This window comes from Globicephala melas, chromosome X (genome assembly GCF_963455315.2).
Source record: "Globicephala melas chromosome X, mGloMel1.2, whole genome shotgun sequence".
NCBI classification, from domain to species: domain Eukaryota; kingdom Metazoa; phylum Chordata; class Mammalia; order Artiodactyla; family Delphinidae; genus Globicephala; species Globicephala melas.
The window spans coordinates 68,826,409-68,842,850 of NC_083335.1; the positions used below are offsets into that span (position 1 = coordinate 68,826,409).

A 16,442-nucleotide genomic window follows, 5' to 3' on the forward strand; every position below is an offset into this window, starting at 1 on the left:
GGCACATAGATACAATGGAATATTACTCAGCCATAAAAAGAAACGAAATTGAGCTATTTGTAGTGAGGTGGATGGACCTAGAGCCTGTCATACAGAGTGAAGTAAGTCAGAAAGAGAAAAACAAATACTGTATGCTAACACACATATATGGAATATTTTTTTAAAAAAGTTCTGAAGAACTTAGGGGCAAGACGGGAATAAAGACACAGACCTACTAGAGAATGGACTTGAGGATACGGGGGGGGGGAAGGGTAAGCTGGGACAAAGAGAGAGAGTGGCATGGAAATACATACACTACCAAAAGTAAAATAGCTAGCTAGTGGGAAGCAGCTGCATAGCACAGGGAGATCAGCTCGGTGCTTTGTGACCACCTAGAGGGGTGAGATAGGGAGGGTGGGAGGGAGGGAGACGCAAGAGGGAAGAGATATGGGGACATATGTATATGTATAACTCATTCACTTTGTTATAAAGCAGAAACTAACACACCATTGTAAAGCAATTATACTCCAATAAAGATGTTTAATAATAATATGGGAGAAGGGGGGTAGGTGGAGGTATCATTAAAATAAGATTGATGATGAGTTAATAATTATTGAAGCTGGGCCATGGATACATGGAGATTCATTCATCTGTTAAATATAAACATCTTTGAAATTTTCAACGATAAAAAGTTAAAAAATGAAATAAACTCAGAGACTAAATTTTGATAGCTAATAGATTGTGAGAGCTTCTCAAAGGCTAGTGTACTATTTGTATTTATCTTTGTATCTCTGGAACCTAGGACAGTATCTAGCACATAATAGCCACTCAATTTATTTAAATGGCTGAATACCAGTCCTTCACAGGAAGATCTTATATTGGATTTAAAAGGTGCTTCATATTCCATGTAATTGTGATGCACAGTCAGATCCCACTCATTAAAACTAATTTAAAGATGGGGAGAAGGAAAGGGATCTTGTTCAAATTAATGACAAACTTTAATTACAGAATATTTTGTAAATATACCTTTATTGTTCTCAAGTAAATATAGTAATAAAGAACATCTACTAGCAGTGTTTTCAAGTAGAGGTCAGGACCTGATTTAACAAATAGATTAGACTAACGTATAAAAGAAAAAAAAAGCCTAATTCAATGGGAAGAGTCAGAGAATTGAGTTCTAGTTTTAGCTGTTTCACTAACTTCTGGTTTACCTTAGACAGTAACAACTTATTTAACTTCTCTAAGCTTTATTTTCTTCACCTATTAAATAAAAGAAGGTGAACTGGAAAAGTTCTGTCCTCTTCTAAAAATCTTATGTTTTTCAATTACAGTATCTACCTAAGTATTAACAATTCGTGTGCTACAATTTTTGAAAGCAGTTTGTCTCTTAAATAGACTATACATCCCTTTCCATGTGCTCATTCTTACTTGTACTATTTATTTGCATTAATGGACCCTCCCTAGATTATTTTATATAGTCACTGAATTAAATAGTGAAGTCGGGCTTCCCTGGTGGCGCAGTGGTTGAGAGTCCGCCTGCCGATGCAGGGGAAACGGGTTCGTGCCCCGGTCCGGGAGGATCCCACATGCCGCGGAGTGGCTGGGCCCGGGAGCCATGGCCGCTGAGCCTGCAGGTCCGGAGCCTGTGCTCCGCAATGGGAGAGGCCACAACAGTGAGAGGCCCGCGTACCGCAAAAAAAAAAAAAAAGTTAAATAGTGAAGTCAACTTTAGCTCAGCTGAAATTCAGATTAATAAAATTTACTGTTAGAAGTTACTTTATATAAAGCAGATGTTTAATGTTTATCCCTAAGAAAGCTGCTACTTTTCCTGAAGCACAGTCTGTATTGTATAATACTAGACATTCTCCTGATAAGGCCAGTCTTATAGTGTGTTCTACCCTACTTACCATAAACTTCCTTAGTTGAGTTTGCTGATACTTCCATATTCAATCCTTTGTTTAAGCATAATGGGATGTTTTTCTCTGTTAAAATTTATGTTGCCCCTAAAGAAGCTTAACTAAGGGTCAAGAGACCTAGGTAGTAGTAGTCTTGGCATTGTCATTGCATGACCTTAGACAGAACATCCCGCATTTCCAGATCTGTTTCCTCATCTGTAAAATGAAGGGTATGGATAAGTGGTTTTTAAACTATATTCCTTAGAAACCTGGAAATTCTGTGGCACTGCCTCAGGGACTTCCAGGAAGCTGAGACTCTAGGCCTCCACCTACCACTGGTTCAACCAGAGCAGGTACACTTTTGTCTCTTCTTGTATATTAGACTTTTATAAAATTTTATTTGAAACACAGGTTCCAGTTCCCCCTCTTCAAAAAAAACCAAAGCTTGAAAATCACAGAGATCACTACCTGCTCTCAAATTCTATGACCCTGTAATATAAAACCTTATCAGTCATTGAAATCCTTTGCTTGAGAGTAGGTGTAGAAGGGGAAGAGAGAAAAAAATATGAGGACATTGGAGATGAGGAACAGTGTCCTATAATGAGGAAAAAGAGTGTTGAAATGATAGGTTGGAGCCTTGAACAACAAACTTCACAATTTAACATTTTCCTTGAGCTGCTCTCAGGCAAATATAGAGTCTCTTTTTGATACTTTTCTGTAGTAAAGCTTTGGAACAGTATGAAAATACTCTTTTCTTTATTTTTTAGAAAGAAACAAATGGATAGACTTTTGACTTGCTTGAATACAGGTAAATATCTCCTTGGTTATTTTCACTCCTTCATTTTGCCTCTATCCTCTATTAAATTCTCCAAGTACATTGAGCACACTGACTCAGGCTTCGTGTTTGAGTTAAGCTTCATGCTTTTACTAACATACGTCACAGCAGTATATCTGTTTATTTATTCACAAGCAGAGAAAAGTTTGTCATCATTAGCATTCATCTCCAAATGTGATTTCACCTCTGTTTTTATTCCAGTTTTTTGAAAGACATTTCCCTTCCTTCCTTCCTTCCTTCCTTCCTTCCTTCCTTCTTCCCTCCCTCCCTCCCTCCCTCCCTCTCTCTCTCTCCCTCCCTCCCTCCCTCTCCCTCCCTCCCTCCCTCTCTCTCTCTCTCCCTCCCTCCCTCCTCCCGCCCTCCTCCCTCCCTCCCTCCCTTCCATGTCTATTGCCACTTGGTCCTAACCTAGAAATTGAACAGGTGAAAAAGGGTCAAGACAAATAAAAATATTCTGAGCCCTGCTAATTTTCATGTTCTCTGAATCAAATTCAGATTGTTTACTCTGTTGTTTTGAAGCTGTCCATCTGTCTATCCAAGTCTGTGTCATCTCCTCTATCTACTAATTGCTCCCTGTCCGCTTCATTCAGCTAACGTCCTAGCTACATTGCATTCCTTTTTCCAACTCTATGCTTGCTTTCTTGGTGTCCCTTTTGCCTAATAGGTCTTCCAGTTTCTACTGCCCATGTACCTATTTCCTTATGTCTAAAACACACCAAAAACTCCATATCTTAGAAATTCAGTTCCATTTATTGCAGTAGTTCAATTTTATACCTCAAATACCTGTCAACAGGGTGCAAATGTAGCAAAGTGGTTTAGAAACTACAGCTTTTCAAAGGATAAAAAGTTTTCTGTTGGCATTCTTATCTCTCAGAAGGGCACATGAGTATGTAATAAATGCTTTCTGATGATGACGGCACATTCTAGTTCCATACTGTGCTTGCTGTAGGAGCTCAGTAAATATTATGCCAACCTATCAATATTCTTCCAATCCTCAATCTCCTTTTCAGTGTTTTAAATGATTATTCCTCTTCTTTGTTTCCTTACACGTAAATCATATCTTTCTACCTCAGGTGGTGAATGATTGCTCTAATTAAAATTATAAATCTCTCCAAAGATGTGTTTGTTCCCCAGAGTTTGAGTTAACAGTTCCTTGGAGCTTGGTAATGCTTTTTGTCATTTAAATTACTTTTGGTATGCACCCATGCACACGCATAAAAAAAGAACTTTCTATATTCAAGCTCATGTTTGACAGTTTTTAAAGCAGGATTAACAACTTTGCTAGAGTATAAAGTAAAAGACCTCAATATCAGATTTTCCTGTTTGACTGCAGCACTCCCGAAACTTGCTCAGTATTTTGATGGAGAAGTCTCGACTTCAGGCTCAAGGACTAATGAAGCTCATTGGTTTCGAAAAACAGGTAAAAGGAAATTCTGTGGCTATGGGAAACATTGTGGGGTGGTAGAATCAGATGTGGATTCAAATTCTGGATCTTCCATTTGTAGCTATGGGTACAAGGATAACTTGCTTAATCTCAGTCGGTGAACTCCTCACTGTGATCCTCATTTTTTAGATGGATTTGTGCCAAGTAAGAATTTATCATATGTCCCCAATTTTAAAAAATCCAACACTATCTCCATTGGCCATTGTCCTAGAATTAAAGATTGGAAGTGATGGAAGTCTCTAAATTTACCTGGAAAAAATTTCTCTAAAAACCTAAAGTTAGCTTTTTTTAACCCCTGAGAAACCCCTCATTAGTGTGTTAATATTAAAGATGTAGGTAGTGGAGATTATAATGGTACAGGTTAAACAGTAAATTTTCATAATTATGTTATTTCATGTTAACTTTCAGCTTGGAACTTGGCTGTGCAATGTAACAAAGACCCAGTGACAATGAGAGAATTTTTCATAATTTCTTATAAGGTAAGTCTCTTCCAACAAGTATCTCACATATGGATCACAACAAGGATATGACCACTATGAGTATAGTCAATGACTAAGTATAGAGTGAGATTGGCTTTTAATCTAGGAATTTTTAATATATGTTTAAGCAGGAATGACCTAAGGGGAATTTGATCCCTAAAGGGTATAATATGAGAACATGAGGCAGGTCTCCCCATACTGAAGTATCACAAACAACCATCATGGAGCCTAAAGTTCTACCATAAGAGACTTATTCCTTTATCTTTGAAGGAATTTCAGTCTCTCAGAACCTATATCAAAATATAGCTATCTTTAGGAGGGAATACTCTAAGAAGTTGTCAATTACCAAAACATTAGGAAGGGTTATGGGTATAAGTCTATAGGAATATTGAATAGGTATCTGGGGACAACAGGAGGTTAAAAGGATGCTAAGAAGCTTGGACCTGCTTTATAATTTTTCTGAGAGCAGGTTTTGTGTGTAAGGATTTGTGAGCTTGTTTTGCAGTTATAAGCCTTTTAAAATAGGTGTTATCCTCCAAGGTAGAGGTTAAATGCCAGAAAGAGGATCAAGTATTGATTAGAGGATGAAAGGAGAGGTGGCAAAGAATATCCCTCATACACATTCTGGAGTATGCAGTCTGATATGTTGAGGTAGATTAAATATTTTAGAACTGGAACGAACTATAGAGATAATCTAGCACAACTCCCTCATTTTATATATGAGTCACCTGAGATGTACAGAGATTGGGTGTCTTGAAATGCTATTAGTTAAATGATGGCGATGATTATGATCACTAAATATTTGGGGAGATCAAGAAATAATGTTTGAAAGTTTAGGTACAATTTCCATTTTAATTAGGTGAAATAAATTAGCTTCAGTTTTGACATTCATGATAGCACTAGTCGGATTCCATGTTAGAATCAAGTAGCCTAGAATTTTACTGTACTACAAAGCTGGGAGGTTTGGTTTTTTTTGAGGTTAATTTGTGCTTTTATTTGCTAGTATAACTTAACTACAGTGGCCTGCAAACTTTTGATCTAAAAAATACCTTTTACATCACAGTCCAACAAACACACACACATATATAATATGCATGCATATATAAGCAAAACAAAAGTTTTGCCAAAAATGTCTACCCTGAGTGTTAATTCTCTTTTTTTTTTGAGACTTTTTTTTTAAAGCAGTTTTAGGTTTACCACAAAATTGACAGGAAGGTACAGAAATTCCCCCATATACCCCGTCCTGACACATGCGTAGCCATTATCAACAGAGTCGTACCTTTTCTTTTTTTTTTGCGGTATGCGGGCCTCTCACTGCTGTGGCCTCTCCCGTTGTGGAGCACAGGCTCCGGACGCGCAGGCTCAGCGGCCGTGGCACACGGGCCCAGCCACTCCACGGCATGTGGGATCCTCCCGGACCGGGGCACGAACCCGTGTACCCCGCATCGGCAGGCGGACTCTCAACCACTGCACCACCAGGGAAGCCCCCTTTTCTTTTTTAAACCAATGACAAACTGCATTGACACATCATAAAACCACAGTCCACAGTTTACCTTAGGGTTCACTTTACTGAAGTGAGTAGTGTTGCATGTTCTGTGGGTTTGGACAAAAGTATAATGACATATATCCATCATTACAATGTCATACAAAGTATTTCACTGCTCCATAAAAACTTCTGTACTCTGTGTATTCAGCTCCCCTCTCCCCCCGAAACTCCTGGCAACCGTTGATCTTTTTATTGTCTGCATAGTTTTGCCTTTCCAGAATGGCATATAGTTGGAATCTATTTTTTTTCCCTTGAATAAAGAGATTCAAAGTCTTTATGTCTGTAAGACCACTTATGGCCCACTCATGTGTGGACCTCACTGGCTCTAGGTGGCAAACCTCCCCACTAAATACTGTAGCTTTTCTTCCAATATTGAGACCTGTCCCACTGGTCCTACCCAGAAGCCATGTGGAGCTACAGGGGGACATGTGTTGGGTATTTGTTCATAGGAAGGGCACAAGTTTGTGCCCCTTGTCACAGTGAACTCAGATTTCTGTTGGGTGTGTTGTAAATTGAGGAGCCATTTCTTCAGGCCCCCTGCTCTGAGCACAGCCCATGGGATTTTTTTTCTAAAGCTGGAGGAGAAGGTTTAATGATGAGGTTATGCCTAATGCCTGTCAAGATTTGACATTGTCTCTTTCAACCATGAACAATATAGGTACTAATTTCAGCTCTATTCAGTGCAAAGGGGAAATCTATTTGCCAGGGGGAAAATCACTTAGAAATTACAACGTAAACCAAGAAGTAAATCACTAGATAGAAATACAGGGCCAAATGACAGTACTTGTCATTGGGAAAGATAGGAAAATTGTGAAGAAATGAAGCTTTTTAATCTCTAGAAAGGTGCTAAAAAACAATAGAAAGTAATAGAAAATTAAAACCATAGATCAGTGTTACAGTCTATATCATTTTTAAGGTGAGATGTGCTTTTCCAGCTGAATTTTGTCATTCAGACAGGATTTTGCTGATTTTCATTCTGATTGTTTGTGTTCACCTGGCAGAATTCTCACTATTCATTGATGTTCTGGTTATTTCTTATCAGCTGTCCCAGTTTTGTCCTTCTGATCAAGCAGTTCTGATTGCACAGAAAACATGTTTACTTGTGGCATCTGCAGTTGATCTAGAGAAAGGGAGAAAAGCTTCAACAATTTCCGAACAGGTAATGTGCAACCTTCAGGAAAAACACAAGCATTCAGTGTGCTGTTTGGTATGTTTGCTTTCCCTGATGCAATTGTTTTTGATTCTCTTTAAAGAATCCGTTCCTCCATTCTAGCAACATGTTGATTTCAAAGATTTGTAATGGCTACTTCCTTCCTAAGGAAAGGTCACATTTCGCTTGGCCTCTTCTTTTAAAATGCCCCTTGCCATGAATCATTATTTCTGAATCTGTTTTGAAATAGTCTTTATCTTAATCATCTCCCTGTGATCACATGTGGTCCATAGGAGTGTCTTCTCTATTTCTGTTTCCTTTCACACATCCTCTAAGGAGGCACTCATTTACTTCAACAGCTTTGATAGCCATCTGAAATTATTTAGTTGGCTTGTTTTTCGTCACTCAATTGCATTTGCTTTCTTTGGCCCACATTCTTAAATATTTTATCATTAACTCAGTTTTAACAAGAAGAAGACAGAATTCCTACTTTTACCTGAATTCCACTCTCAGCTTAAACCTTACCCCTTTTAGGAGATACCAACATGAACATCTTGCTCTCCCATCTACCAGAGTATTCTTTGGTTTGTCTTTAGTTCTTTACCTTCCTTCTTTCAAGCTAAGAAAGTTGTCACCAAGTTGGACCACTAGCATTTTTGTATGGTTTTAAGTTCTAGGTCTCTCTGCTTTTTTCTCTTCCCTAGACAAAGAAAACGTCACCATCTCCCATACCTACCAGCTTCTTTTCTTTCCAGTTGGTATAAAATCCTTCTTGGTGCTTATTCTCTTCCTTCTGTTAATCTGTTCTTTTATATGATTCTTCACATCTGGAACAAACTCTTAGCAGATCTCTGCCAACATATTTTGTTTTCTTTCTCTTCCCTTGTTGAGTTCAACTTGAAAAACATATGAGTACCAAGCACTCTGCTAGGTACTGGGGATAAAGAAGATAAAGTCGTTGTCCTGAGGAGTAAAGGGGCTTCTTTTTAGAAACCTTTCCATCGTAAAAGAAGATGAAAAAAAGAATCTATGAGCCTCAGAGCAAAACCAAAACAAACATTTTGCTTCTAACAAGTAAGGGTGTTGTCGAACTCAAGTTCATATGCCCCACACACAGTGAGGCCAAACAAACTGAAATGTCAGAGTTTGGAGCAGAGAAAGGCTTATTACAAGGGCCATGCAAGGAGAACGGGTGGCTCATGCTCAAAAGACCCAAACTCCCCAATGGATTTCAGGGAAGAAGTTTTTATATGCAAAATTTGGGGGGAAGGTGATGCAGAGTGTGTAACCCTCCTCTGATTGGTTGGTGGTGAGGTAACAGGATGGTGTTCCAGGAATCTCAATCATCAGCCTTCTGGTTCCAACCAGTCTGGGGTCCACATGTTTGTGCTCAGCCTAAAGTTATCATCCTCCACCTGGGTGGGGGCCTTAGTTCCTGTAGAAGAACTCAGAGATATATATCAAACTGTTATCCACATCCCCCAAGGAGGAACCAGGACCACCATCCTGCAGTATTGTATTCTTTCTGCATTCCCTCACTCTTCTAATTAGTAACTGTTTGAATCTGCCCTTTGGAACTCGGGGAAGGTCTAGGAGGCTGAAAACCTTTATTCTACAAACAAGAAATGGGGGAACGGAAAGGTTTTTATTCCCCAGGAGGGCCCCACAGGGTCGTGCTCTGTTTCAATGGTATTCTCACAATAAGGTCTTTTGCTTTACTAAGAAAACAATAACATCTTGTTTTCACATAGCAGTTTTAACTTTTTAAAAGCTTTCCCTCTTAAATTGGTAGTCCTGAGTCTGTTAAATTTGTATCTCAGTGAATAGAGATCAAATTGACGTGAGGGAAATTTCACAAACTCTTAAGTATGATCCTTAATCATTTTGTTTGTTTCTAACACTGTTCTTTTTTTCCTGTGTTCTTTCTCTTGCACACACTTATGTTTCCTAAGAACTCTCTAACCTAGTAACCTTTCTATAATCTTCTTTGCTTTTGAATGGATATCTGTTTAGATAATTGAAGATGTAGTTCTGCCTTGCCCCATGTTAGTCTGGCCCCTATGAGTTAGACCATGGTGCTCTTTCTCTAATGAAGATTTGTTGGATTCTATTATTTACATCTGTTCCTTGTTCTCTAAATCCTCATCAACGGAAGTATTTCCAAATAAGTATATTATGAAGCAATATAGACTGCATAATCCTATCAACATTGCATCTAGTCTCCTGAGTATGAGCTGGGGAAAGTGAGGGATGCTTTAAAATATATATAGTAATTGTAAGTCATCAAGGAACCACATCTTTATCCTAGAACAGGACAATTTGTTACTGAAGGGGAAGCTAGGGAAGAGATCTGGTCTTCTGTTAACTACTTATCCTTCATTTCTACTTCTTTGATCTAAGGAAAGAACCAACAGGTTAGGCAAGGTATTGTGTGATCAAAAGATTTGAAAGGTGTGCTTGGGCCAAAGATGAGTAGAGCATGGGGATGCCTGATTTAAAAGTTAGTTACAATATAGCTTTGCTAAATTGACAAGAAAAGGGGTTTCCTGCTGAGGGCAGTTTCCTACAAAGAGCTGCTTACAAAGGTAAGCCCAAAACCTAATGGGGAAAACAACATTAAACCCCAAGGCTTAAAAACAATCCTCCTTGTCTTGGTGCCCCACATTTTGAACCCACTGGGGCTACAGTTGGGCCCCCAAGCCTCTAGACCCCACCTGCATGGCTCTGCCAGGTACAGTACATGCTGCAGCTCTCACAAGTTAGGGTTCAGGCTGGAATTCCACAAGGTGGCTCTACTGGTCTGGGGTAGGAGGCTCTGTGGGGCATTGCCCTAGTGAGGGCTTTCTGCAGTGGTTCTCCCCTACAGAGGTTCTTTGCCTGGGCCCTGACGGTCTCTGGGGCATCTTTTGAAATTTAGGAGAGGGCAGCAGTGCCCCCCAGCTCTTGGACTCTGAATACCGGGGAGAAAACACCAAGCTGATGCCTTCCAGAGGTTTGCAACCTGTGCCTTCTGGAGGGACAACCACAGCAGCCTGTACTGCACTTGGGGTGTCTGAGGAGCATGGTGTGGGAACTTGAGGAGCACAGCCCAGGAGATGAGATGGCTCTGGGCTGCAGTGGGCCCCTCCTTTGAAATCCTTCCGCCCCGCAGGCCCTTGCACTCTGGGCCCCTGATGGGAGGGCCAGCCCCAAAGATCTCTGATCTGCTGTTGAGGTTATTCTTCCTTTGCCTTGGACAATAGGTCCTGGCTTCTGTTTAGATGGCTGACCAATCTGCCCATTGTCTTGATGAATAGCTTCTAGCTTCTGTTGAGATGGTTCATCCACAGCAATCTCTTATCAATTCAGCCACACCCTTGGTGTTCTCTCCCTTTGATGCTTTCTTATTTCTTTCAATATTAATGGGCTGAGAATTTTCCACATTTTAAAATTCTGCTTAATTTTTTTTTTTTTTTTTGCGGTACGCAGGCCTCTCACAGTTGTGGCCTCTCCTGTTGCGGAGCACAGGCTCCGGACATGCAGGCTCAGCGGCCGTGGCTCACGGGCCCAGCCGCTCCTCGGCATGTGGGATCTTCACGGACCGGGGCTCGAACCCGTGTCCCCTGCATCGGCAGGCGGACTCTCAACCACTGCGCCACCAGGGAAGCCCCTCTGATTAATTTTTGATTAACAATTCCACCTTTAAATCATTTCTCTCTTCTCACATTTTACTATAAGCATTCAAGAGAAACCAAGCCACTCTTCAACACTTTGCTTAGAAATTTCTTCAGCCAAATATCAATTTCATCACTCACAAGTACTACCTTCTATAAAACACTGGGAACACAAACACAATTCAGCCAAGCTCTTTGCCACTTTATAGCAAGGATGGCCTTTCCTCCTTTCCTCTAGTTTCCAGTGTTCCTCATTTCCATCTGAGACCTCATCAGAATGACATTTACTATCCATATTTCTACCAACATTCGGTTCACAACCACTTAGATATTCTCTAAGAAGACTGAGGCTTTCTCTACAGCTCTCCTCTTCTCTTTCTTGGTCCTCAAGAGAATTTCCCTTAACAGTCCATTCATGGCAAAGTAGACTTTCTAGCATGCACCTCCAAACTCTTCCAGTCTCTGCCCATTACCCAGTTCCAAAGCTGCTTCCATATTTTTAGGTATTTGTTACAGCAGCACCCCACCAATCAGTACCAATTTTCTGTCTCAGTCCATTCAAGCTGCTATAACAAAACACAATAGACTGGGTAGCTTATAAACAACAGAAATTTATTTCTCACAGTTCTGGATGCTGGAAGTCCCAAGATCAAGGTGCCAGCAGGGTTGTGTTCTTTGATGAGGTCTCTCTTCCTCCTTTATAGCTGACACCTTTTCGCTGTGTCCTCCCATGATGGAAAGCGCCAAGGATCTCTTTGGAACCTTCTTATAAAAAGCACAAATCTCATGTATGAGGGCTGCATCCTTATGACTTTAGCATCTCTCAAAGGCCCCACCTGCTAATACCTTCACCTCTGGGGTATGATTTTAACATATGAATTTGGGGGCATACATTCAGACCATAGCATCATAGCTTGAGCAGCATCCCATAAGTATTGGTTTGTTTGTTTTTCTCTTTTCATTCATCGCAAAATATTTTCTAATTTTCATTATGATTTCTTCTTTGACCCATTGTTTATTTAGGAATCTATTGTTTAATATCCACATGTTTGTTTCCCAAATTTATTATTATTTATTATTATCTTACTGATTTCTAATCTTGTTCCACTGTGGACAGAGTACATACTTTGTGTGACTTCAAGTTATTTTTTTATTATTTTTTTTTGTGGTACGCGGGTCTCTCACTGTTGTGGCCTCTCCCGTTGTGGAGCACAGGCTCCGGATGCGCAGGCTCAGCGGCCATGACTCATGGGCCTAGCCACTCCGCGGCATGTGGGATGTTCCTGGACCGGGGCACGAACCCATGTCCCCTGCATCGGCAGGCGGACTCTCAACCACTGCGCCACCAGGGAAGCCCGACTTCAAGTTATTTTAAATTTATTTGAAGTCTGTGTTGTGGCCTAACAAATGGTCTGTCCTGGATAAAGTGCCATGTGTGCTTGAGAAAGAATGTATTTTCTTCTTGGGTTGGTGAAATGGTATTTAAAAACCTATATATAGTTTTATACAGTTGTTTTTTTAAAACGAGAAGAAAGAAGAAATATATATTTATACTTTCTTTTACAGTTACATAATTACTTTTATCAGTACACTTTGTTTTTTCCTTTGGATTCAGATTACTGTCTGGTGTCACTTGCTTTCAGCCTGAAGAATCTCTCTTAGCATTTTTATAAAATGGTTCTGCTAGCAACAAGATTCTCTCAGCTTTTTTTAATCTGAGAATTTATTTTGCTTTCAGCTCTGAAAGATAGTTTTGCTGGATATTAGATTCTTGGATGACTGATATTTTATTTCATTACATTGAATATGTTATCCCACTGCCTTTTTAATCAAGATTCTGCATTTCCTGACATTGTCATCATACCTTCCTTCTTTAAGTGTGGTTTCCTTTAGTTGTTTGAACATATTTAGAATAGCTACTTTGAAATCTACGTCTGCTAAATTCCAACATTGGACCTTTCCAAAGTCAGTTCCTGTTGCCTACTTTATTCCTGTGTATTCCTGTGTATGGGTCATACTTCTTGTTTCTTTGCATATCTTATAATTTTTGGTTGAAAACTGGACATTTTGCATAATATATTGGAACATCTTTGGATACTGATTCCCCCCCATCTGGGACTTGCTGTTAATATTTGCTTGTTTATTTGTTTAGTGATTTGGCTGGGCTAGTTCAGTGCAGTCTATTTCCCACAGCTGTATAGTAGTATACAGCTTCTGATATTACTTGTCAGAGATTACAGTCTTTGCCTTTGCAGTCACCCTGACCCCTCCCCTGAAAAGGGATGAAAGAAGTTTTAGCGGGGTTATTTTTGACTATCTCTTTCTGTGATCTCCCTGTTAAGCTTCTGAATGGGCTTCTTTTATTGGTATCACACACAGATGTAAATCTTGACTAATTACTAGGTGACTGCTGTGTGTGTGTGTGTGTGTGTGTGTGCGCGCGCGCGCGCGCGCGCGCACGTTCATGTGAGTGTTTGGAAATGCTCTTTGGCATAAATTGCTCCACATCTGATCCAATTAAAGTAATGCCCCTTTGAAGGGATAGGGAATCTTCTTAGCTTTCTCTTCCCCTGGTTCTCTCTGTAAACTTCTAGCTGGTCTACTGTTTGGCTTGTCGATATCATTAGTTACCAACCTCCTGTTAATTGCCCAAACCAAAATCTCCACTTTTTTATAGTGCCCTTAGACTCGAACTTCCTCAAATTCTATGTCAATAAAAGTCAGTCTCCTTAAGGTGATTACAGAGCTCACTCTTCTAATGGCCTTCCTCTCCTCCTGAGCAGAAACTCTATACCACTGCTTTGAAACTAGAGGCAGGGACAGTGACCCATTTATATCAGAGTGACAATACAGCTCTATGAGTCAGGGCTAGGCAAAAGTCGTAGTCCCTAGCATTCTTGGCTTGCCTCTTCCAGCATGGAAACTCTATCTTATAAGCAAGCTGAGGTGAGGGCGATTGAGACCCAGTATTCTCAATTTGCAATGTCTGGTATGGGGACTGGGTAGAAAAAGAGAGCTCAAGTCTTCTCAGTTGTGCCTATTTATAATAGAACTCATGCAATACAGATCTTGGGGAGGGGGATGAGAAGTACTGGCAGCATGCCCATTCTGGTCATCCCTAGCCTGGAAACTAAGGATAGAGTGAGCCCCATCTTCTTGGCCACACCCACCTAAAGTGCACTTACATCACACTGAGCTTGGGGGAGAGTGAGCAGATCATGGCTCAACTGCTACAGGTATTCACTCTTCTTACTGAGACTTCTTAGATTTCCTGGAATAGATGTTTCCCCATTTGCTATATGCCCTCAGGGCAATTTCCAGAGACTTTATATGATTGTGTTTTAAAATTCTCACCAGTTATGGTAGTTTTGCTGGGGAGAGGATCCATGGCTCTCCTTATACCACCATTCTGGAAGTGCTTCTCGTCTATCCTAGATTATTAAAGAAATTGATAATGTTCAAGATTTTCTATATAATCCTCATTTTCCTGGAACATTAAGGAAAAGTAAAAAAATATAGAGAGAGGCTAATATTTATATATAAATTCCAAATATTCACTTTATACTTTCATTTTTCTATAGTTTTATTTTTAACTGTTTTTAGTGAAAGTGATATTTTTATTTGCTTAAAGTTTGGTTTGGTTGAGACTAATTTTCTCATGGCTTTCTTACCAAATAGACCATGTTACTGAATCGTGCACTTGATCAGATCCATAAATGCAGAGACATCTGGAATCTCCTGAAAGAAACAGGTACAGTGGGACTGGGAGTTTGGTAACACAGTTATAAAAGGGGTTTCAAATCTTACTAACCTAGTCTTTATCACCAGAAATTTGTCCCAATGCAATACTTGATAACCAGTCAAATGATTCTTTAAGAGCTAGCTTTTCCCCGTGGTATGTCTGTATTTTGACTCTTTGGCATACTACTTAGAGTAAGAACATTTTTTACCTTGATTTTTATTGAAGTATAGTATTGAGTATAAAAATAGGACCATAATTGTTCAACATGACTTTATTGCTCTTAGGTCACTAGATTTGATGTCTAATTTAATCAAGTTTTAACTTTGACTAAATGTAGGGTACAGAGTTTTCCAAACCAAAATTACAATATCGGATACTGCTAACATTTTGTTATGAAATAATCAAAATAATAGTAAACCTTTTGAACTTACATAGTAGTTTGCTACTGTTCCCTGATTAAGGATGGTATTATTAGATAGACTTTATTATGTCCATCTGTTTCTGTTTTAGTTAGAATTTTTAAAAAACTCAATAGATATTGAATTGAATTACATGTCTTTTAAGCTTCTATAGAGATAATCATATGGTTTTTCTCTTTTGAAGTATTAATATATTGAATTATAATAATATATTTCCTAAAATTGAGTCATTGTTGCATTTCTGGAATAACCCCTATTTGGTCATGGTGTATTATTATTTTTTAAAAGGCTGATGAATTTGGCTTCCTAATATTTAGAAATTATTGGTCTGTCATTTTGTGTGTGTTCATGCATGATATCTTTGATGGATTTTGATATCAAACTATAGGAATTATAAGGAAGAACATAAACACATGAAATTTAGTTCACCTCTCTCAATCTATGGCAGGAATTTAAAAGAATACAAACAATAAAAAGAAAGGACAGAGAATACCTAAATAACATTCTTAGTATGGAAGATTTAATAGAAATGTACTGTATAACCTGAAAACATACTTTATAGCCTGAGAATAGAAAACTCATTTTCTTTTCATGTGCCCTTTGAACATTTACAAAATTGATCACAAGAAAAACCTGAATAAAAAAAGAAAAACGTGAATAAAATTCTAAGACATAGAAATAAAACAGACAACATTATCTGATCACAATGCAGTAAAACTAGAAATTAATAATGGAATCAGGAAACAAAACCCTTGACCAGTTGGACATTTTAAACAACAGTAATAATGGAAAATCAAGAAAATCATGATAACAAGAATACCTCATAACAGAATCTGAATTACTAAAGCAGTGCCCAGCATGAACTTCATACCGTCAGTGCCTTTTATTTAAAAAGTATATCAGGGCTTCCCTGGTGGCGCAGTGGTTGAGAGTCCGCCTGCCGATGCAGGGGACACGGGTTTGTGCCCCGGTCCGGAAAGATCCCACATGCCGTGGAGCAGCTGGGCCCGTGAGCCATGGCCGCTGAGCCTGCGTGTCCGGAGCCTGTGCTCCACAACAAGAGAGGCCGCGATAGTGAGAGGCCCACACACCTCGATGTAGAGCGGCCCCCGCTCGCCGCAACTAGAGAAAGCCCTTGCACAGAAACAAAGACCCAACACAGCCAAAAATAAATAATTAATTTAAAAAAAATCTTCCAACAAACAAAAGCCCAGGACCAGATGGCTTCACAGGTGAATTCTATCAAACATTTAGAGAAGAGCTAGCACCTATCCTTCTCAAACTCTTCCAAAATATAGCA

The 16,442-nt window shown here is 39.4% G+C and overlaps 1 protein-coding gene and 1 non-coding gene across 5 annotated transcripts in view; one reads left to right on the forward strand and one right to left on the reverse strand.

Moving 5' to 3' along the window:
- Positions 1 to 16,442, forward strand: part of TEX11 (testis expressed 11) — a 362,363-nt gene that overhangs the window by 280,870 nt on the left and 65,051 nt on the right. For all 4 annotated transcript variants that reach the window (XM_060292709.1, XM_060292708.1, XM_060292710.1 and 1 more), the window contains 5 exons: positions 2,642 to 2,682; positions 4,043 to 4,129; positions 4,562 to 4,632; positions 7,221 to 7,337; positions 14,660 to 14,732. In XM_060292709.1, the coding sequence (XP_060148692.1) occupies positions 2,642 to 2,682; positions 4,043 to 4,129; positions 4,562 to 4,632; positions 7,221 to 7,337; positions 14,660 to 14,732 (389 nt within the window). The remainder of the gene's footprint in view (positions 1 to 2,641; positions 2,683 to 4,042; positions 4,130 to 4,561; positions 4,633 to 7,220; positions 7,338 to 14,659; positions 14,733 to 16,442) is intronic.
- Positions 6,605 to 6,733, reverse strand: LOC115849375 (small nucleolar RNA SNORA11). The gene has a single exon (XR_004037993.1). It is a non-coding gene; the product is annotated as a small nucleolar RNA SNORA11 (small nucleolar RNA).